General features: G+C 40.6%; 2 protein-coding genes and 2 long non-coding RNA genes across 4 annotated transcripts in view; 3 read left to right on the top strand and 1 right to left on the bottom strand.

Moving 5' to 3' along the window:
* Positions 1 to 17,831, bottom strand: part of LOC149109147 (uncharacterized) — a 71,714-nt gene extending 53,883 nt beyond the window's left edge. The window contains exon 1 of the long non-coding RNA XR_016208517.1: positions 17,754 to 17,831. This is a non-coding gene — a long non-coding RNA (uncharacterized LOC149109147). The remainder of the gene's footprint in view (positions 1 to 17,753) is intronic.
* Positions 226 to 2,358, top strand: LOC110052751 (translationally-controlled tumor protein homolog). Its single transcript, XM_020758918.2, has 3 exons — positions 226 to 324; positions 1,490 to 1,912; positions 2,138 to 2,358. Exons 1-3 carry the CDS (start codon positions 256 to 258, stop codon positions 2,138 to 2,140), a joined length of 495 nt encoding a protein of 164 aa, XP_020614577.2. The 5' UTR covers positions 226 to 255; the 3' UTR covers positions 2,141 to 2,358.
* LOC110052882 (octopamine receptor beta-1R-like) lies at positions 9,970 to 11,726 on the top strand. Its single transcript, XM_089294539.1, has one exon. It carries the CDS (start codon positions 10,184 to 10,186, stop codon positions 11,165 to 11,167), a length of 984 nt encoding a protein of 327 aa, XP_089150665.1. The 5' UTR covers positions 9,970 to 10,183; the 3' UTR covers positions 11,168 to 11,726.
* Positions 17,832 to 17,906: 75 nt separating the features above from the next.
* LOC149109146 (uncharacterized) lies at positions 17,907 to 21,857 on the top strand. Its single transcript, XR_016208516.1, has 4 exons — positions 17,907 to 18,007; positions 19,458 to 19,598; positions 20,503 to 20,580; positions 21,087 to 21,857. It is a non-coding gene; the product is annotated as an uncharacterized LOC149109146 (long non-coding RNA).
* The last annotated feature ends 1,108 nt before the right edge of the window (positions 21,858 to 22,965 follow it).

Raw genomic sequence — 22,965 nt, 5'->3', positions numbered from 1 at the left:
ACTGCTTGTATTTTTGGTTTTCGTAATCCGAGTGTGTATGGGTAGTACTTAGCTACTTTCATGAATATTGTTTCTTTGCAAACACAAGGTTCCGAGGTCCCCGCTGCTGGTACCTACAGGCACAGGCCCCAGTGTATCTACACAGGGGTGACTGTCTTTAAATTTATGGAAATAATTAAAGGAAAAAATCTTGACAAGTCCTACTATATTACATGGTGAGTTTCTTCTTGTCGTTTGGAATTTGCAGATGATGACATGTTCACCAATGGTTTCAAAATGAAAGTAACAGACGACGGTATATTCTATGAAGTGGAAGGAAATCATGTAAGTAAAATAGAAAAGAAAGAGCAAACCAAATGTTGAGCTTTATTATATCAAACACGACTGAGAGGGTTTCATCACATTTCTTAACTCCAAGAAGAGAGTCGAAAATATGACGTGCAGCAGAGTATTTTTGACAAACTTTAGTCAAGGGTGACAGTGAATTTTCTCGCATTTCGTTTGATAGTATTTCGTAAAATATGGCAGACTGATAGTAGATATTTTACTTTAGTAAGAGCTTGTTTTTCAGGGAAATCTATAAGGACATTTTTCTGCAGCAGTAAAAAACATAAATTTGTAAAAATCGAAAAAATTGCCTGTACAAACCTACTTTTTTGGTGTGTAAAATTCGTATCCTGCAGGATGCCATGTGGTGTGAAAATTTTGGAAGATTTCACCGATGGAAATTCAAGAAAATCACAAATAAAGCCATTAAAAAAAGCATTTGTTTGGGCATTTATAATTCAAGACTAAAACCCAAAATTTTAACAGAGATGATAGTAAAACACTATTTAATCATTGCTTATTACATGTAATACGTTTGAGAGGATTGGGTATAAAAAAAAATGAATGCCAAAGGGCATTCAAAACAACACTTGCGAGTGCAACACCATTTACGATTACCCTATTGAACCACCTTAAATTAAGATTGAATATCTTTGTTGTTCATTTGAAGCCTATCCAAATCCAAGGAGTTGGCCGATTAGAGGTGGACCATTTGACTTTTGACAGGGGTGGGGTGGGGATGGGTGATTTGGTATATGCATTTTTTAACTCTTTCCTACCAGGAATGTTTTTCCTAATGTGTTTAAATGATAGTTTTTATCTTTTTAACATACTTTTGGGGGGGCTCAATGGACATGCATGAATTTTTTTTTGGCAGTGGTTGTATGCATGAATTTTGTTTGGTACTAGTATCACCTTGCAGGATGTTTTTTTCAAAATCTCCCTCCCCTCCCATCAAGAGTCAAATGTTCCACCCCTTAGGAGAATAGGTCTGCGTTCATCAACAAAAAAAACTAAATGAAGACTTAACTTTGAAAGTGAAACATGAACTGTGTTCAGCCCTAGGCTGGGCAGTTAATAAAAAAGAAACGGTTGGTCACTTGTCTGGGTGGAAACTAACCTTCAATAATTTTATCCAAAATGTTTTCATTTCTTACCTTAGCATTACTCAGAATCCACTAAAGTGGATGACAATATGATTGGTGGAAACAAGTCTGCTGAAGCTCCAGAGGAGGATCATACTGAAGAATCTGTAGTCTCTGTTTGTGATCTTGTGGATGCAAGCAACCTAAAGGAATGTGAATATATGGATAAAGATAGCTACAATAACCATCTCAAAAAATACGTACGTGCTATTGTGGACCATCTTAAAAAAAAGAGCAGGCCAGATGATGCCGAAAAATTCAAAACCAATGTACAAAAGGCAGCCGTAAGGATCGTAAACAGCTTTGATGACTGGAAGTTCTTTAATGGAGGCAGCGACAGTTATGACCTAAATGGGATGCTGGCAATCATGGGGTATCGTTCCGATCAAAAGACTCCCTATATGTTGTTCTTCAAAGATGGGCTTTACGAAGAAAAAGTGGTGAGATTTCACCTAGTGATAGTCTCCCTTGCAGCCATTTTTGGGATGTCACGCAATGCTCCGCCAAAGGAGGAGGGAGGAGCACTGTGTGACATCCCAAAAAATGGCTGCAAAGGAGACTAACCTTTTGGTCACTGTGCACCTGTTGTCAGTAACATTTGCAGTGTAACGTACCTGAAATATTAAAAGATACTGACGGTTTTCTTTCTCTCTGTTGCGTTGCAGTGAAAATCAAAGCATGACAAGACTGTCTTAAATCACTCTATATGCTATACTTTGTTAACTGAGCCCTGAGGGCTCAATTGAGGGCTTTGTTAATTGTTAGAATTCCGTTTGTCGGTTTCGTTTCCGTTACTTTATTTATTTTATGTGTCCCCTATTAGTAGAGGGTTTTTTATCCTCGGCTAGAATGTATTTGACACATTAATAAAGTTATTGTTGTTGTTGTTGTTGTTGTCATGAATAAGTCGTTTGTAAGGCACCGGTAGGTGTTGACATGTGTTAAGAGACGTTTGTTCTAGTCGGTCTGTTAGAATCCCGTTTGTCGGAAACCTTAAACGAGACTGACTGAACACAAACGAGCCACGAGAAATGGTGATGCCAAAAATCACATTGCTGTACATCATCAACTGACAAACCACAACATTGACTGGGACTCTGCTCAGTACTTAACCTACAGTACAAACTGTTTTCAATGACTGACTCTGGAAAGCTGGTACACTAACCTAGAACAAACGCCTCTTAACAGATGTCAACAACTACCGGCGCCTTACAAACCCAAACGGAATTCTAACAGACCGACTTAATTTGACTAGCAATGGACGGACCAAAAACCGACCAATTTGACTAACAATAGACGGATCGAAACCGACTAATGGCTGATGACAAACTTTACACGAGTCTTTCAGCCAATACCAACATGGCTACACTGACCAATCACGTTCAACGGACCATACTTACAACATCATCGACTGACAAACACTATTCACTTGACTCTGAAGATGACTTCCACTCAGGTTGTCAAAACGTCAGTCACCAACAACAGTTCTTTTCAGAACTACTCTCACCCGGACAATTACACTGTACAAACTATACTGAACTGATACACAAATATCTGTATGTGGACCGAAAGGGGAAATAAAGCTTGTTGTTGTAAAGGCCTCATACATCATTAGCATTCGTCACACAACGTTATTTCCATTGCAGACGCCTAATGAATTCTTGCAGTTTACTTTACCGCTTATTTTGTAGACGTAGATTCCGTGACACATAATTAGTAGTAAGAATGGAAAAATGGGTTTACAGATTTTCCTGCTTTATCAGGCGCATAAGGGGGGGAAGGTTCCGAAGGGTTCTGATGAACCCCCTGTGGAAAGTCAAATAGCGCTGTTTGGCTGAAGATATGGCACTCACAGCCCCCGGCCGGGGAGCCTACTCCCCATAATTACCTGTAAGGTGGGGCTCTGCCTGAAAGGGGTACCTTTTTCAGGCCCCGCCCACACAACGCCGGAGGAGTTTGAAAACGGAGTTTTATTTCTCCAGTTAGGCCTTCCGTCCACTCTAATCCGTCACGAAAACGGAGCTTTTCGAAAACGCTCTTCAAACCGGAGGAATTTGAAAAAGCTGGCTTTGCGTTTTAGTGTGGACAGAAAACACTTTGAAAACGAAACTTCTCGAAAACGATGACGTCACGAAAATCATGATATTCCCTAGTCCGAGTTTTACTCAAACACAAATGACCGCTGACTGTTGCAGTTTCAAATTCCTCCGGCGTAGTGTGGACGAGCAAAACAATAGCTGTGCACGTGCGTTGTAAGGCGTCGTCCTCGGCGTCGTCGTCGTCGTTGCTTAAACTCCCTAATTTCAGAACTCGACGACTAATTTTCAGGCGGTTTAACCACGAGGGTTAGTAAGTTGCTCAGCTTTGCTCGGGTCAGTGCCATCTGTAATCGAAGAAAGCGGTCAGTGTAAAACGCAGACTGTGAAATGCAGACTGCAGACTGCAGACCAGGGGTAAAATGCAGACTGAGGTGCAGACTGCAGACTACAGAATTTGACGTATATATCGTGTAAACCCATTATCGAGTGCCAACCATTAAGAGGTCAGGCTACTCGTAATGAAAGTCTGCACTCCGATTAGCCTGAATATCACTGCGGTTAGACTGAATATCCCTCTGGTTAGCCTGAATCACTATTTAGGTTTTGCCTGAAAAACCCTCCGGTTAGCCTGTCTACGATTAGCTCTCAAAAGAGGCCGGCACACACGAGGGGACTACTCCCTGCAACTAGTCCCCTGAGGAGTTTACACGAAGGGACTGGTCGCAGGGACTTGTCCCACGAACAGTTCACACGAAGCGTTTTGAGGAACAAGTCGCAGGGACTTGTATCAAAAATTCAAACCAGACCAAATTTTAGTCCCTGCGACTAGATATTGTGGTAAAAACTGCTAGTTCACACGATGGGACTTATCCCCACGGCTAGTTTCAGGGACTGGCCGCAGGAATTAGTCCCTTCGTGTGTGCTGACCTTAATGGTAGCTCGATTCAGTTGAACAGTCTGCAGTCTGCATTTTACCCTGGTCTGCGGCCTCAGTCTGCATTTTTCCATTTTTCCCCCGGTCCGTGGCCCGCAGTCTGCGTTTTACACTGACGGTTGAAAAAAGCCGGGTCACTGCTCAGCAGCCGACTGACTTGACGGACAGTCTATACAAGGATGATTTGCCTTCGCCACAGCTCTTCTCTGTCGAATTTCAGCGTTGGAAGATCAGGGTGTAAACTGGGATAATTATGGCTGATGATTTCCCAAACATAAAAAATTCCTTTTAAGATCGCAGCCACGCCCTTTTGGTCAGAAATAGGTCGCGAAATAGGGTATCGAATTTGGCTATTTTGGTCTCAAGTAGGGTATGGCTTTTGAACTCTAGTCTTGAAGTAGTTATGTTTTTTTTTAAAGAAGAAGCTACTTTTTCATCATCGATAAGACCATCAACTAAAGCCCTTCACATCGGTCTGAACTAGGGAATTTATTTTACGGCAGGTCTTAAATAGGGTATCGAATTTTGATCAGGTCATAAATAGGGTAGGGAAAATCGCAGATTTTGGTTCACAAAGGGTAAAGGTTTTAATGGAAGCACCCCTTCCCCTTCCCCCTCCCCCCTTGAGCGAAAGCTCAAGAGAAGGCTGTACAAGGAAGAAAGCTCAACAATTACAATTACACACGAAATTGTTAATTTATTCACGTCTCCACCCAAGAATGCTAGAGTTTGCGCGTTTACCTTATGAATATTAGAGCCTTAAGTATGTGAAACCTACCCACATATCCTAGGAACTAAGTAATGATTTTTATTTCAAAGAGATAATTCCTTAAGGTATCATGGTAGGTGGATTGACAGTGTTTGGAAATCGCGCTCTTACGCCGGCGCTTTGAAAGAAAACCCCATCAACCTATACATTTTCTGAAAGCTTAATAGTTATAGAATACAATCATATCTATGAAATTTTCTAAAAAGTTATTGTGGCAGTGATATTAAAAGAGATACCCAGAAACACTGCTTTGCTTAAACTGGTTCGCTTCCGCGCGTGAATTATCGGAGCGGCGCGATTTACATCGGAAATGTTTTCTCACACATCACCCTCAAAAATCGTGTCTGCGATTTTCCAGATGTGATTTGGTTTTTTTTCTACACCCTCCTCAACTTTGATATTTTTAATGCGGACGTTTCCTTCTACAAAAGAGGCCATAACTTTGAAACGGAAGCGAAACTAAACAAAGCCCGACACGATTTTTGGAAGGAGGTATCCTAGAACATACCTGCCGATTTTCAGCCAATTCCATCGGAAGACGCGCGTAAACGAACTAAAAATGTTCGTCCTTATATGCAGTTTTATTTTATCGAGAAAAACACCAAAAACCTTTTATGAGATTTGTATGAATAGGTGTTAAAAATCCCCTCCGCACTGACAGATGTCGGCATGGGTCAGTTTACCACAACAATGGGTTATGACAACTTGAAATAAACAGACGACTAATATTCTGGCGCGGAAACCCGCGTCGCAGTGAAGTCGTCCGAGAAGGGACAAACTACAAGTTAAACTGCCGTGATCTTTTACTTAAAAGATTTCGTCGGCGGCATTGGTATTATGTTGCTTAAGTTTAGGCTCCTTCGTTCTCCAGACGTTTTTTTGAAACCATGCCTCGTGAAGCCAAAAAACATGAAAAAGAGGAAATCTCGAGGTCTACATCGTCAACATCTACATCTGCGCTTGACTCTCTCGTTGTGGAAGTTTCGGAATCGCGTCCGTTCTACAACAATTTCGTGCGACTAGCACTTGTTGTATTTTGTCCTTTAGCTTCATTGGCGGGACTAGTGTCCTCGAGTTCCTTCAACCTTTCTTCTTGGTTACAGTGCGACCCACGGTCGCTCAGAGCCAAAGATCTAGTTCGACGCTGAACCTGTGGGTTCCACCAGATTTTCGCCTCTTCGGCGGTCTCTTCGAAGACGAAAATGGCCAAGAATTTTTCGTCCTGACATAAAGAAAATTTGACAAGAACGAAAGCCAACTTGCGATGAAACAACCAGATCAAGAACAGTTCGCGTGCACAAATGAAATATCACACCGCAATTCGCGTTACTTGTGACAACTGGCGGTGAATTTTAATTAGAGGTGTCAACGCGCTGTAAGGGGTTAACAATATTCAAAAATTGTTTTTTTGCTTTAACTTAAAAAGTAAAAAAGCCCTTTCCCCCAGTCTTTTTGCAAAATATTTATCTCAGTCTTCTCAATTTGAACAGCCAAAAAAAGGGTTTTCGCATTTTTCGTAAAAATCCACCTATCATGATACCTTACAGACCAGTTCGGGATTTGATAAATGGGATCTAGACGAAATGGAGGGAATATATCTTTTTAAGATGTTCGGTGCGTATGTACCTTTCAGTATCCATAAGAACAAACCTTTGAAACTGCAACTACGTGCCTGTTTATCAAAGTAAAAGATTACGTATCAAGCCGGATAGAGGCCCACGGGGAGGTAAGCCCCGGTTAAGTTGGGTAGGGGTGTGCGGCCCGCTTCCCAAAACCCTTACCCTATTTAAGACCAAAATCTGTGATTTTCCTTACCCTATTTATGAAGTGAGCAAAATTTTAATGGCCCTTAAATCAATACCCTGTTTCAGGCCTGCCCTATAACTTATTCCTTTGTTCAATCCATGTTAAAGGCATCGTGAAGGGCTTTTGCTGATGATCGATAATGATAAAAAAGTAGCTTCTTCTAAAAAAAAACATACCCACTTCAAGACTAGAGTGTAAAAACCATACCCTATGACCAAAAGGGCCAAAATGAATACCCTATTTCTGACCAAAATGGCAAAAAAAAAAAGCATACCCTTTAGGGCCACACATGCCTATATAGCCCATATAGTGGAACACCCCCCCCCCCTCCCCCTTCAAGCTGGGCAGTTAACCCAACCGAGATAGTGCAATTGAAGTGCGAGCTGGAAAGCTACATGCACACACACTTTATTTAAACACGGTAAAAACATTAGTTACAATATTGAGATTTAAAAAAAAAATGATTTACATGTTTGCCGTGTGGGAGTACGAGGAGGACATTTGACGATTAATCTCATTTTTAAAGTTAATAACAGATCTAATGGCTCTGACGTTAGATGGAAGGCTATTCTACAAATGTGCTCCACTGTAGCAGAAACTACGTTTAAAAATATCGCCGGGTCGGGGCTTAGGCAGAGCTAATTTGTTTTCAATATTTCTGAGTCCGTAGTCCGTGCTGAAGGGTTTAAATAGGCCTTTCAGGTTCTCCGGAGACTGATCATTTATAGTTTTAAACATTAATTTCAATTTTTGCTTTTTCCTTCTGATATAGCGATTATCCCATCCTAGCTTAACGCGTGGGAACGTAGCGTTAGAATGGTAATCAGACTTTGTGATGACCCTAATCGCGCGATTTTGTAGTTTTTGTAATTTGTCTGCTAACTCGTTGTTGAGACCGTCCCACACAGGACAGCAATAATCAAAATGTGGTTCGATAATAGCTCTATATAGCAATATAGCTGTATCTTCGCATATGAACAGCCTCAACCTTTTAAGTGCACCTGTACCAGAGGAGATAACTTTGGCAGTCTCATTAACATCTTTGGACCACGAAAGATTTTGATCGATGCAGACTCCTAAGAATTTGGGGTGGAGCACTCTATCAATTTCGTGACCTTCAATTTGTGCAGTGAGTGAATGGCTAACTCTCTGACGTGAGCCTATTAACATTAGTTCGGTTTTTGCAATAAATTAAACCCCCGGTTTTCTTGCTAGCTTCCCGTAATAAGAAACAACAAAATTCTTGAACGAAAGTCGCATTAGTCAGTCAGCTTTAGGTGTTGCGGTGAAACACAAGCACAAAAATCAAGACCTTTCGTAATTGCATGGCGCGAACGTTTTCATGATCAATATTTTACCAGTGTTCCAAACTATAACTTTTATTGATGACTTTCTGAAATTTCTTCCTAAGTCTGGGAATGCACTGATGAATCATTTGACAGAAAACACTCCCGGATGACACATTTCATGTAATTGGAAGTGTTGTCAACTTGTGCGTGATTCAGTGAAGGAAGGGATAATAGAAAATCGATTTTGCCCGGAAACATCTGCCTCTATTTTGACATTACAATTTTTACTTTAATAAAGAAAGCAAATCTGTAGAAACCATCACTTGCTAATAATGATAAGTGTTCACGGAATCGAAGTCTAAATGGCTCCGTGCAACATTTGAAGCCATAAACTAAAAGGCAAAAATTGGTTAAGCATCTGCAATGTAAATTGTGTCCTCACTTATGCTAATGATGTATGAGGTCTTTATATTCGATTTATATCAACAACGACAAGCTTTATGTCTCCAATTCGCTCCACATACAGATATCTGTGTACAACTTAAAAGAAGAGAGGGGTTTGATACTTGAAATAACTACACAGTAAAAGAAGGCGGGTAGCAAGTTTTTCTAATACGTTAATGCAAGTTTAGGTCGGTACACAACCCGCAGGCAAACACATTAAAATATTTACATACTTTATGTACATAAGCAGCTTTAGGAGAAATTTGGCGAAGGAAAATAAAAAGAACTGAATAAGGAGGAAGTAAAGCAGACGAAATATTCAATGTATCCCAGAATTAAAACTGGGAAAAAGAGCAGGATATAATGTGGCCTCGATGATGGGTTGTTTTTCGCTCCTGTTAAGCGGCCTTTTGCGTGCAATCGATCGCCACTTAACAGGCTTTTTTGAAAGGTTGCTAATGGCTTTAAAGACAAGTGCTGAAGTTCAAATAAAAGGCAGGCCTAATTGTCTAGACACACGGGTTAGCCTGTCACAGAACTTAACATCTTGTTGTCCTTGTTAATGGCTTAAAAGTTTGCCTGATTATAGCGGTGGTTTTATTTTCAAAGGAGGATGATAAAGTTTACAATTTACGAAGCAAGCAGTGAACGTCAATAAATAATACAATGTACCTGTGGCAACTAGTTTTTCTTGATCAATTAGAGTGACAGCAACTAATTTAATTTCACTACCATCTGCTCTTCATTAAAATGCTGTCCCAGCAACAATTCGTTTCCTTCCAAAACTTTATTTACATTATATTTTGTTGTTTTCGGCGATTTTAATAAATCAGTTTAATAAATAGAAAGTAGAAATCGGTCTAAAATATAATTCACGGTTGTAGTCTGGCTTCCCATTGTGATGTTTCGAAAAATCGTGACCTAGGATTCGAATTAAGATGTTTTGTTTTTTTGTCATGCAAATAAAGGGTTGGACATTCGTTCTAATTTTCATATATATTAAAAACGAGATATAACAACGAATCTCAACAATTTTCCCCCTAAAACAGCAAAATTCTCCTTTTAGTAACGCATTTGTAAAGAGATAGATGGATAGATTAATTGAGGAAGAAACCCAAAATTAAACCATTTAAACAATAGTATAAGAATAGATTTACCTAATCTCTTCAAGGTGAAATTATTACATGTAAATAATACAATAGTACAACAAATTTGCATCTGTTTTGGACATTTGTTTCCTTTGCAGGAAACAGGTGGCAATTTTGAAGCCAGTTTTATCGGTTCAAAAAGGGAAGTAGTCAATTTAAGCGGCTTTAAACGCTTGACGATCTTAAACCGTCTGATGCTCGAGGGAAGACTGATCTAAGCTACATTTCACGGTCAGGCTCAACATCGCTCAGTCAATTCTGTTATAAATTACAGGCTTAACAATGGCAGCAACTGAAAGCCCGTACTTTTCGACGTACGTTGTTAACTGTGCGATCAACGCCTTTTCTTCCTACACCGCCATCATGTTGAACATTTTAACAATCCACGCCATGAGAAAAACCTTATCGCTGCCAAAGCCTCTGAAAGCACTGCTTCTAAGTCTGGCAGTTTCTGATCTTGCTGTTGGATTAGTGGCCCAACCTTTTAACATCGGAATTATGGTCGTGCTGTTAAAAAACACGCTCCCCCCTAGTTCCACTGGCAAGTTGTATTCCTTCTTCACAAATATATTTAGTTGGACCTCATTCTTTGGCGTTGTGGCCATAAGTGTAGACAGGCTCTTAGCGATTCAGCTTCATCTCAGATACCAGGCACTTGTGACTCACAAGCGTGTTGTTGCAGTGGTGATCTCAATATGGGTGTTCAGTATAATTCTTTCATCTATACTGACGTTCCGTTTCATCCCAATCAACGAGATAACCAGTGTAGTTTTAGCCGTCACGATGGGTCTTTGTTTTATTTGTACAGCAATTATTTATTGCAAAATATATATCACTGTGCGACGACACACAAACCAGATTAACGTTCTGCAAGTACCGCAACAAGAAACACGGAATGGAGAACGAGCGAATGCTGCGAGGCAGAGAAAATCTGCCGTCGGTACATTTTTCATATATTTTGTATTTTTAATTTGTTATCTTCCAGAGTATTGTAGGTTTCTTCTTAATTTGTTGCTGCACAATGCATATACCATTCCCATGGTTAGATTTTACTACTTTTCTTGGACTCTGTTGTTTCTTAATTCGTCTTTAAATCCTTTAGTTTACTGCTGGAAGATGAGAAACATTCGACGCGCTGTCATGAACACAATACGAAGTATTTTTTCCAAGCCACAAGGAAATGACGCTACACTGAACAGCGACATCGAAGGCTGGAGCAACAGTGTTCGTCTAACAGTTCACTCGCGTCGTGATACTCATTTTTAGAAATTTGAGTTTCACCTGCGAACACTCAGCAACATTGCTACTGCTGATCAGTGAATTTTGTTTGAGAACGAAACTGATGTACCATATCGAATCAGTAGAAGTCTGTTGCCATCTTTAACGCTCATGTTGCAGTAAATATTTCAATGTTTTACCTTTATGGCTTAATTGTAAAGTCAGTTTTTCTTCATACTAACATTTACACGCGAACGGGGTTGAGCGGGGCTGAAGCGTAATATGAATATTACTATTGCGTTAAAATCCCGAAGGAATACATGTCAAAAAAATTTCAAGTTTTGTAACCTAGAAGTAGTTTGAAATACTTGTCACAGAAAACGAATATGGAATATCGTCATGGCATGTTTACGATAGGCTACTACAATTAACAGTCTTTTTATTTCAGTATTCAGGTTTAATTTATAATTACAACATGCCTCAAAATCCTGAAAAAGCGCGTTCCCCGTTGTGCGCAATTATTTGTCATTTTATTAATAGGGACCAAACCACGAACGGTGACGACGAAGAGGAAACAACTAAATAAAAGGTTTAATTAGGAGAACAATGGCTGTGTACGTGCGTTATAAATCTTTGTACATTTCTTAGCCGTCTTTTGCAAGACAACAACGTGAAATGACTAAATTCTGCGTATTGTGGAGAGTGCGAACGCCGGCGGCTAATGTTTCTTATTTCCATTTGAAATTTAATGCTGGCATTTACATTTTTCTGTGAGTAATTGGCGCGCTAAACACATCTAGACAATTCAGTTTAACTATAAATTCGTTTTTACGAAGCGCTGTCTTCAGGTTCATCGTTGTCGTTACTTAAGTTCCCTAGCGACGTGAAACGACGAAGTTCTGCGTATTTTGGGGAACTTGAAATTTTCGTATCTTTATTTGGAATTGAACGTTGGGCGAGTTCTAAGACCAATGTAAGAGCAGTGAACAGATCTAGACAACGGCGAAATTCAATTCGAAGGTAAAATATAAATTCATTTTTTATTTCGCTATTCCTCGGTGTTAGAGTCATCGTTGTTGAAGTTGCCTAATTTTGAAATCTCTCGAAATTAATATTTAGTTTTGGTAATGTCGAAATTATAACAAGTAATTTGGACGGCTCCCCACGCAATATAATGACAGGTAATACAGCAACATCCTAGTCCAATTTGGAAATAATTTCATTCAAAACATTCTTCTTATTGCCACATTGGACTCTGTCTCCGGGTTCGTCCAGTTTTGTCACTCCTCGGGAATTTTTTCATCGAATTAATTCCGAATTGGACAGCCTGCCGTGCTATTACTTATACTAATTTGTTTAGTATGACATGGCATTACAAATAGAATAAATAAAGAAACCAACCAATCAATCAATCAATCCCTTGGTGTCGAGGAGTTTCATTCGGTACACTGAAATAAGCAAACAAATGTTGTTATTCCTTCTCATAGACTAAAACCTCTGAAAACTTGTTTAAAAATCCCAACTGATTGAAGACTGCCAAGTTGGGTATTCACAAAGAGTGAGGGGTTGATTTCAGGAAGACCGAACTGACTCCAACTAGCGGCACAGAAGAGGTTTCGAACCCAGGACAATGACGACTAATTTTTCGTTTTTTCTTTTCGAATCGATCATTGTCATTACATGTTCAGTTTGAACAAATTATAGACCGAACAGATCTTGATAATTTCGAAATTCGAAGGAAAAATAATATATAAATTTAGCCAAGCCTAAAAGCGGAGCTCCCATAGAATACTAATCATCTACTCGACTCAATAACCTTCAGAGAAATTCACCAACAAGCATGTCATGATCACCAAACCGAATGAATCGAACAACAGCAACAAAAAGAAGCAAGGAAACTACATAAACACAAAATGCATATCAGTGATATCACCACATCTGAGAATCAAATAGCAAATCCCGTTCCCGGGGGGGGGGGGGGGGGCGACTCCCATATGAAGAGGTCGGGGAAGCTCGTCGTCTCCCTTAGGGGTATAAATCAAGGATTCTGGTCTCACTTAGGGTGTTTATGACGAAACGCCACTAGTTTTAGCTGTTAAAGCATCTCTTCGGGTGCACTCGAAGATATAGCAATAAAAAATGCTCTTATTTCTGTTTTTAAGCTCGATTTTCCCCGGTCTCGAGTCCGGTCTGCTAGCGCGGGCTCCTTTCCTGCACAGCAGCTGGTAATCAAGCCTGTTCAGTTTTAAGTGGTACCTTTTAGGGGTCAAATAAAGCTCGAGCTACGCCCATATTGGTCTACTTTGGGGGCTTAATTCAATTTTCCGAGGAGCATCCCAGATTTTTTCACATAGGAGTCTTCCCCCCAGGGATTTTGTCTCAACGAAGGATGGCCGAATGAACTAAGTGTTCGTTCGAGGTAAAGCCACGAAATGCATTTTGAGGCCAGAAAACGACCAATATTTCAACAACTCGCGGTGTTCAACCAAGTATTTCTCCAAAGCGAAGAAACTGAACAAACAAAACGAGGAAATCTCCATGCTTTGTAAACACGATATGCAAATCACTACGTACGAGTGTCAATATTATACGCTTACCAAATCCTGTTCCTTTTCAAAGCTTCAATGATGGTTTCTTGACCTTTCTTGGTTTCCAACCGTAACAGAAGAAATTTTAGTAGTCTGCGAAGCGGCTATCCCTACTAACAAAATAAAAAAACTTCAATACTCGTCTGGCAGTATTCGCAAATACCGTTTTATTATTTTAAGACCTGAGGTTATCGGCCAAAACCGACAGGATGAAAATCGCATTAATCATTTAGAAAGAGAGAGTTTTTTTTTAGCGAAACGGTTGCTTCCTAAAACAAAAAATTTCTCCATTTAAAAAATAAAATTAACTGATATCTGTTCTATGCAATGCCGTGAAGCAGAGCGGACGAGGGCGAGAGAAAGGAGGCAAAATATATAGAAACGAAGAACGATGCGAGGCGGAACCTGCCAGGAATAGCGAAGGGAGGCAAAATAAAAGCGAGGAACGCCACGAAAGAAAGCAAGCGAGGAATAGAGAATGGAGGCAAAACATAAGCTTAAGTCGGGAACGCCGAGAAGTAGAGCAAGCCAGGAATAGAGAATGGTGGCGAAAAGATTATTTCAATTCAGTCTTCACAACTTTGGCTGGAAGGTCAGGTCTGCCTGGAAGATTCACACTGAAATGAACTGCCAAATTCCGGTACGCGACTCTTTGTTTTAGAACTTTCGTCGCGTTTTCTATAAATATGATCAGGTTGCTTCGGCGAAATAAGCTTATTTCAATAGGAGTTGTGAAGTCTTTGTGAGCTGAAACCATGCTGTGAGACATGTAATAAATTTCATTATCTTAACAATATAAACAATTGAGTCGCTTTGTCGAAGTTGTTGTAAACTGCATATTGTAAACAAATAGTTTTCTAGTTCCCCCGGAAAAGCGCGCTTCGAGCGCTGTAGCTCCACTATAAATTCCTTTTGACTAGGCGTCACCCTTGGCGTCGTCGTTTTCACTTGTTTACCCTGTTTATTATCATAACTATTTGGCGAAACTCCGCACGGCGAAACTGATTTTCTTTTCGTAAACGGTCGATGCCGGAGTGTAGGGACTCCACTGCGGCTTTCCATCGGACCCGGTTTTGTGGGTCCGTTTCACTTGATTCCATGACATCCCATATGGGTTATTGACCAAGTGTGAGGTCAAGATGGCTGGATATTGGCCGTTCTTTTTATGTGTGTGTCGGAGTCGAGGTCCATAAACTCGCAAAAAAAAGAACGAGGCCAATATCAAACCATCTTGAACGAACAAGCTTGGTCAATAAAGGATTTATTATTTGGCTTTCGGAGAAATTGTTCTTTCGGGACGCGGCGGGTAGTCCCGGGCGGGTAAGATAGCTCCATCTTGCCCGCTCGGGTAGCCAATCACAGGGCAGGATTTGATTCATCTTGACCGCTCACGGAGCTAGCTCCTCGTCCCCAGGATTTTGCGCGGCCATTTTTTTCTCCCGGTGTTCTTTCGCGTCACGCACGACGGACTAAGCGAAAGAGGGACTACTCGTAGTCTAGGTTTGGAGCTGGGCTATGATTTTCTTTGTTAGTCTCCAGGTCTCGGATCCACAAAGCAGAACCGACTTCACGATGGAATTGAAGACCCTTATCTTCGTACACAGAGAGGTGAACTTTGATCTCCATATTGGACTAAACTTGAGAAAGCAGCTTGTACTTTCCTGCACCTCGCCCCAACATCTTCCTCAGGGCCGCCAATGGCGGTGATAATGCTGCTTAGGTGTAGGAAGGCTGTTACCCCCTCTAGGATCTCTCCTGCACGGCTGATGTTGCCAGTCTTTGCTGGGGACCGAATCCTCATCTCCTTGGTTTTGGTTGCATTTACCTTGAGCCCGATCCTGGCAGCTTGTTCTTGCAGTGCCTCGACCTTCTGACGCGTGTGGTCGATCTTCTGGCTCAGCAAAACTATGTCGTCTGCAAAGTTCAAGTTCTTTAACTTCTGCAGCAGGGTAATTTGGATTTCTGTCTCATTATCACCAAAGGCTTGACGAGATACCCAATCTAGCGCGACGAGGGGCTGAGCAGCCACCCCTAGCAGACTCCTGTACTCATGCTGAAGGGCTCTGTCATATCACCATCACGAAAGACCCTTGCTTGCAGACCATTGTTTAAGACCCGGGTCATCCTCACGATTTTCTCAGGGATCCCTTGGTACTGCAAGATCTTCCAGAGCACCTCCCGATCCACAGAATCAAAGGCCTTTTCAAAGTCTACAACAACCAGATATAGCCCATTGTTCCATTCCTAACGGTGGCCCTTCAGTAAGATCCTACGGATCTCTGGTGCTGGCCTGTTCAAGACTTCCTGGAAGTATTCCTTCCATCGGTTAAGTTTGTAATATGACCTGGTCAGGACCTCCCCGTTTTTATCCTTACCCGGGTTTGCTCTGGACAGGTCTTCGCTCACTAAGCAGTCTTATGAAAGTTCATCAATTCCCCTCCTCTTGTCCTTCCTTTAGCTTCTCTTCACCTCGTGATTCTTTTTGTTGTACATGTTCGTTCCAGTCAACTTCTGCTTTCTCGTATTTGCAGCTTCTAGCTTTGGCTTCAGTGCACGTCTCTCCTCAGCAAGTTTTCAGGTGTCCTCACTCATCCATGCCTTCCTCTCTCTCCTGGCCTTTCCAAGTACTTCTTCGCAGGTCGATGAGTATATTTCTTTGATCTTGCTCCACTCCTGCTCAACATCTAGCTCTGCGTCCTCTTTTTCATCCGATACATTGTAGAAGGCATCATACCTGTTGCCCAGTGCAATGACAAACTCCTCCCTCACACTTTGGTCTCTGTACCTGTATGTGCAGTGTTTTCTTCGTGCTGACCTAAGCGATTAGGCTTCTTCAGGGCCAACAACTTTATCTTGACCTCAGCCACAACTAGGTGGTGGTCTGATCCTGTATCTGTACTACGTTTCACCGTAGTGTCTTGTAGCGAGCTTCTCCATGCATGGTCTGCTTATAGCCACATGGTAGAGGTCCCGTCAGGGGATCTCTACGTGAGCTTGTGGGATCTCTTTTGTGGGAAGAGTGTTCCCCCGATTACAAGCTCATTTTTGATGCACAGAAGTCACAAAACATTTCGCCATTCTCAATGATCAGTCCTTCACCGTGATTCCCAATAGATGCTTCCCGATTCCTATTGTCTGAGCTCACCTTCGCCTTAAGGTCGCCGTTTGATACATAGTTTGTACATTCTATGTCCCGATTCGGGTACGGTAGGTACCTGGCGGACAATAGCTTCGGCCTTGAGGGCGTCATAGTTTTCCCCCCTGTGTTGTTGTTAGAATGGGTAAAAGTTAATTGCCCTTCCAATCCTGTGGGACCGTCCGGGAAAGGTGTGGCTGTAGTGTTAGTTTCCGTAACCGCCTTTATCCACTTGACGGGTGGTTAACTCGGCTAGCTTCATGTGCACCTATTAGCCTCAGGAGGCATTGGAGTGTTTCCACCCAACTTTCGACCTGAGTACACCCCCACACCACTATGAGGCACCTCCAAAGAGATGGGGACTGTGAGGTCCCTAGGTGCCCCTACTTCCGCTTTGGCCTCTTCTAATACTTATACACGGCACGAAAAATTGGATTTACTCTAAATTTGATCCTGATCAAAGTCGAAGTCAAATATGATCATAGCTTTGATCCAAACTTTGACGCGCGTCAAATGTGTGTCAAAAATGTCATGGCTTTGCCGATACATTTGATCCATGACAAAGAGGAGGGCAAATTTGATCTTAACTTTGACTCCACATTTGACCCACGTAAAAGGGGGAATCAAATATCTTATGGATTTGCCATACATTTGATCCCTGCTAAAGGCGAGGTCAAACATGTCAATAACTTTGACTACAGTTTTGACGCGCGTTAAAGGCGTTCAAAGACACCACGGCTTTGCATACCTTTGATCTCTTATGTCACAGGCGTTCAAAGGCGGCATGGCTTTGTACAACTTTGATCCTACGTCATGTCATGTCAAAGGCGAGGTCAAATATGGCCATATCTTGCGACTCCGCTTTTAACGCCCTAATAACCTGCGTTTTCGTATTTTTTGCTGTTTTAACGATAAAATGAAAGCTTGCTTTTTTGTCAATGTGTATTTTTTTAATAAAAAAGTTTTCACTTGACCTGGAGGTGGCACAAGGAAACAACTCGAAAACAGCGGGAAAACGCGGCTGCCAGCGGCTTCCCGCATTTTTCTGGCCAATCGGAATAAAGGTCAACGAAGTCGGCTGTGAGGAAAGCAGACATTTTTCTTCATTTGGCTTCATTATGGCGGCTTTGGTGAAATTTTCGTTGTGTTTTGGACCAGGAAAAGGTAAGTCTCTGAATTTCGTTCATTTGTTTTCAATGTTCAGAGAATAACGGAGTTTAAAAAGTAAATTAAACGCAGCAATGGCTACATAAAGAGCTGTGAATTGCGTATATTTATGGCAAGGCAGATCCTCGGCAGTGAAAACAATTTGGTCGAAGGTTAATTGCACTTGACTGAATCACAGTTGATCGGCAAAGCTCTTCGTTAAGAAAGACCAAACTTTATTTTCAATTCACATATACTTATTTACAAACGTTGACAAAGATAATTTTTTTTTCTCACTCAGTCAAGTCTTGTGCATTAAATTGAAGTGTCTGTCATAGCATAGATTTTAGCATGATCAGTGCTTGAAATAAACGTAACTTAATAATTAAGCTTAAACTTAACTCTATTTACGTATAAATGGTTGTGCACAATGCCTCTGGTAATTTCTGAACTTAAACAATTCCCTTGAAAGAAAGCTCATGTAAATATAAAGGAAATTTGCATTGAAGGAAAAACTCAGTCAGCCATGCATGACAATCCATCACGACCTGACTTAATTATCATATTCATTATACCATTAAAAGAGTTGTTGACTCTGAAAATTTAATCTATGGATAAGTTTCTGCTTTTGTCTCTAGTTACCATTCTATTGAAAAAAAGCTCTGTTTGTTGCCACAGTTGAAATTATGATGATGTTTGTTCATTAATGTTGATAAATGACTTCACTGGGTTGAATTTAACAAATTGCATGTGGTTTAGTGTGGTCTGCACTCTTATCGACAATGATACGCACCATCACAGTGGTCAAAATGTTGCGGACTCACGAAGCACAGCTGAGTGAGTCCACAACCAATTTTGACCACTGAGATAGCAAGATCAGTAGCAATTGTAATAAAAATATGTTTTGATATTTGTTGTATCAGACTTATGGATCAGTCATTTGGAACTCCACTATCTCCTGCCCAACCATCCCCCCCGCCCCACCCTGAACCTGCCAGGCATTTGACATTTTGAACTGTCTCCTGGGCTAAGAATGGTGTCATACCAGGTGATCAAATGCACCTACCCTGTGACATTTGCAAAACTGAGTAATAGAAATGTAGATTGAGTGTCAACCGAGGTGTCAATGGAGTGTTGATTGAGTATCGATCGGGTGTTGATAGAGAGTCGATTTAGAGGATCGATCAAGGGTATCAATTGACACTCAACCATGGATGCCTTTAGTACACATAATCCAGCTTATCTGTTAGTAGGTGAAATTGTTACAATGTTTGATAAAAAATCAAACTTGCCATTAGTTGCAAATTAAAAAGCTGACCCCATAATAATATTATTATGTGACCTCTCGGGACAATACCAGTAGTCTTAGAGTTTCATGTCTTGGTCTTTTGAGCAGTAGACAATTAAATGCCAATAAATATATGACTAGTGGAAATTTGCTTATGATTATGTTGTTTTTATCCTTCAGCTAGCCACTCTAGAAGAACTGAAGAAATTAACAGAATAAATTCTGGGAGAGGATACAATATACAACTCTGTAGCTCATAGTCAACTCAGATGCAGTTAAATCATGCAATGCTCCAAAGTGTGCAAACATCAGAACATTTTGGTGAGTAAAAGGCTGGAATATTCATTTGTTATTTCTATAAGTTGTAGCATAGACCATCTTATAATTTCTTCAGCCACAACTTTTAATATCTTTTTCCAGTAAAGAAAGGATATAAATAGATTTTTAAAACCTAGCTATAGCTTATTAATGTTATTTTAATTGATCATTTTTATTACAGTCTCACTCTGTGAAAAAAAAGTTGTTTCTTTTTGGTTCATTTAAGGGCAAGTAAGGAAATGTTGTCTTTCTTAAGGGACAAATACATCAACTGGCTCACCTGGATGAAAATTAAGTAATTAAAATGTTATTGAAAACATGCAAGGGGTGGGAATCTTTTTGGTAAATGAATCAAAGTTGCAGAATGTTGCAAACCAGTCTCAGGAAATGTTGGTTTTTGACTGGTAAAAGCTGAGTTTTGAATCTAAATTTTGAGTGGTTGTCTGCAATATCGACTGTTTTGGTTTGGCCATCAGGTTTCCAAACCAAATTTTTCCAAGCAAAATTAATAATATGATTAATTCATAACTATTGATGGGATCAGTAGAAAATTTAAGGCATAGAGGATTTGATAATAACTTAGTAAAAGAAAATTGACAAAGACATTTATTTGCTTTTACTCAATTTAAAATTTTGTTGGCAAATTTGACTGGATAATAGCCATTTCCCTCTATGAGATGCGGCTGCACTGGGAGTCATAGTGGTTGTATTCATCATCTTGAACTGGATTTTTGTTTCAATGAATGAGCCATGCGATTCCATGCAGGCATGTCTCATGTTAAATCATTTAATTTCAGGAATTTTTTTCAGTGGAAAAAAGTGTACAAGTAGTTGCTAACTGTTTATTAATCAAATGTGCAATTATTTTGATATGTTTATATGCTCCTTTTCACATATGATCTACAAGGAAAATAAGGAAAGAGATTACACCACTGAACATGAAGAGATCTGTGGAAATTACACAGGAACAACAATATTCCGAAAGGTGTGTGTATTCCTCATTTCTTGTCACAGTTTATGTCAGATTTGTTGATTTTTAGATTGCTATTCTGCAACCATAAAAGATCTTTGTTGTAAGAGGTCTGTAAGATGTCTTTAAGAGACATGCAGACAGATGGACCGGTAAACTGGCTCTAGGCTTTTTGTTTATTTGTGCCAAGCTGTACACTTTTAAAATGACCCCAAGTCTTTGTTCTCTTATGAAATTCTAGCTGGGGATAACCCTTGTTCAGCTGGTAAAATTAGCTTGTTCAACTGGCTCTTAATGACATACCTGTGTGACCAAATCTCTGAGTAGAGTGGAGAGAAATACAGAAAAAAGGCTACTATTGACAGAAGCACAAACTATTCGAAGGAGGAGTAATGATCTGATTGGTCACGTTTTATTAATGTGATATTAGCAAAAACTATAGGCAAACTTTAAGGAATAGAATGCCAAGATTCACCCTTAATATTCATTTCCAACGTTTTTGTCTGTTTGCTTCTGTTTAGACAAATGCGGACAAGCAGTGGTCGACAGGATGGACTTATCCAGTGAAGATGCATTGATTAATTTCGTCAACGCCTTAGACTTTGTCAAAATGCTGAAAATGTGTCTTCGCTAGAAATAATGGGGTTTTAGTTGGCATTGACCCCCAACAAGGCAGTTTAACCACTTTGATGAGAGAGAAGTGGAAAACACTGTATTCCATTCCACTTATAATGCAAGAATGAGCAAGTGCAAGAAGCAGAAAAGGAGAACTGCCAAAACATAAGGAGTTCCATGCAACGGACTGTACGTGCCATCTGGAAAGGACGCTTATACACTAGTTGACTTTTGTGCGAAGTTTGGTATATCTTTCCCGAAATTTTGTCGGTTGTCTTCCCTATTGTCTAGTCTGGTCTAGTAAATTTAAGGAACTGAGAATTTAGCCGTAGTACTTCAATGTTAGATAAATGCACTTTGTACCATGGAAGATTTGTTGACTGTTGTTTTCACGATAGACAGAACAATGTTTTCCTTATGATCAGTCTCATTACGTGTAGTTTGAAACCAAGCCTGTAACGTGGCTTTTTGAAACCTGAAGCCCAGAACATTTATGTAAGGTACTTGAAGGTATTTACTCTTGATAAAAACGGGGAAAAAATTGAAACTGAGATGAAGTTGAACATATTTATTTTCTTAAAATTGGGCGCAATGATCTTTCCGGGCCGCTTTTCCGTTAACATTTGTCAATAGTTTGGTACAAAATAACCTTATTAAAGTTGATATATTCTTCAAAACTTGTCAGACATAAATCAAGAGTACGGATCTAATTGCATCTTTGGTATGCGGAGCCACAAAGCTAGTGTAGTAAGCAGAAAAAAGCGTATAAGATGTGGATCGCGCGAAACGTGATCAACGGTCGCGCAGCGCGAAAGAGGAGCGCGAGCGAGAAGTTCGGGCGAGACGCGCGAGCGCGGAACGCGCAGAGTACCTTTGACAAACCTTTGGCCTGCGTCACAGGCATCTTCGACCACGTCTTTAGCAAACCTTTGACTCGAGTCGCAGACAAATTTGATTACACTTTTGACCCGCCTTTGACAGTGCGCAAAGGCGTATCAAAGGATCACCTTTAACCCTAAAAACACAGGCGTTCAAAGGTGAGTAAAAACGGCCTTTCACGCCTTTGATTTGGTGGTAAAGGTTTATTCACAGATGATCTTTGATTCGCGTCACAGATCGTCAAAAGCGTGCAAAGGCGACCTTTACAAAACCTTTAACAACACATTTGACGCGCGGTAAAGGCGATTTTTCGTGCCGTGTTAACTCGAGATTTCTGAGTTTAATTTGACCAGGAACAACATATTTTGTTCAAAGTAACACAAATATTTTCCCACCAGGCGGCACTCGAGGAACTACGAGTGAGTTACCGGACGCGGGCGACCCATTTTTGGCGCCAATTAAAAGCTTGGAGACACAAAATGTTTCATATTTTTCACAACTTACAATCAGATATGGTTTTTGGAATTCTAAATTCCTTTCGTGAATGTCAAATGCCGTCTGCAGGGAGAGAAGTTGCCCGACTGCAATGCCTTTGATATCGGAACAATACAGTTTTCCCCTCTGCCTCGGTGGGATCGTCACCTTGTTAGGGGTGAGGCGGCTTGTGTTTTTCCATGACCCTGAAAGCTATGCCGGCAGGAATCTTGTACTCCCGGCAGGGTCACCCATACCGGAAGGGTCAGAGGGTAGAGGCCAGACAAAGAACGATCCCAAGATCCTCCAGGTTTGGGGGTTGGGCGTAAGGCCAGTGACCTTACGCCATAAAACACTGCACATGCTACGGAAACGACAACAGAGGTAGACCCTACAACTGGTTGTGATGGACTTTTGGAGTCTCTGACTTTT

The sequence above is a fragment of the Orbicella faveolata genome, unplaced genomic scaffold, assembly GCF_042242905.1.
Source record: "Orbicella faveolata isolate gen_17 unplaced genomic scaffold, um_ofav_v1 contig_25, whole genome shotgun sequence".
Lineage (NCBI taxonomy): Eukaryota > Metazoa > Cnidaria > Anthozoa > Scleractinia > Merulinidae > Orbicella > Orbicella faveolata.
Note: the sequence above shows the minus strand (reverse complement) of the source record. Positions and strands in the feature narration are given on the sequence as shown.

What these genes read in the sequence shown, in the direction of transcription:
- LOC110052751 (XM_020758918.2), top strand. Translation starts at nt 256, where the DNA reads ATGTTCACCAATGGTTTCAAAATGAAAGTAACAGACGACGGTATATTC. An exon ending in ATGAAGTGGAAGGAAATCAT is followed by an intron (nt 325 to 1,489) that starts GTAAGTAAAATA and finishes TTCTTACCTTAG; the next exon opens with CATTACTCAGAATCCACTAA.
- LOC110052882 (XM_089294539.1), top strand. Translation starts at nt 10,184, where the DNA reads ATGGCAGCAACTGAAAGCCCGTACTTTTCGACGTACGTTGTTAACTGT.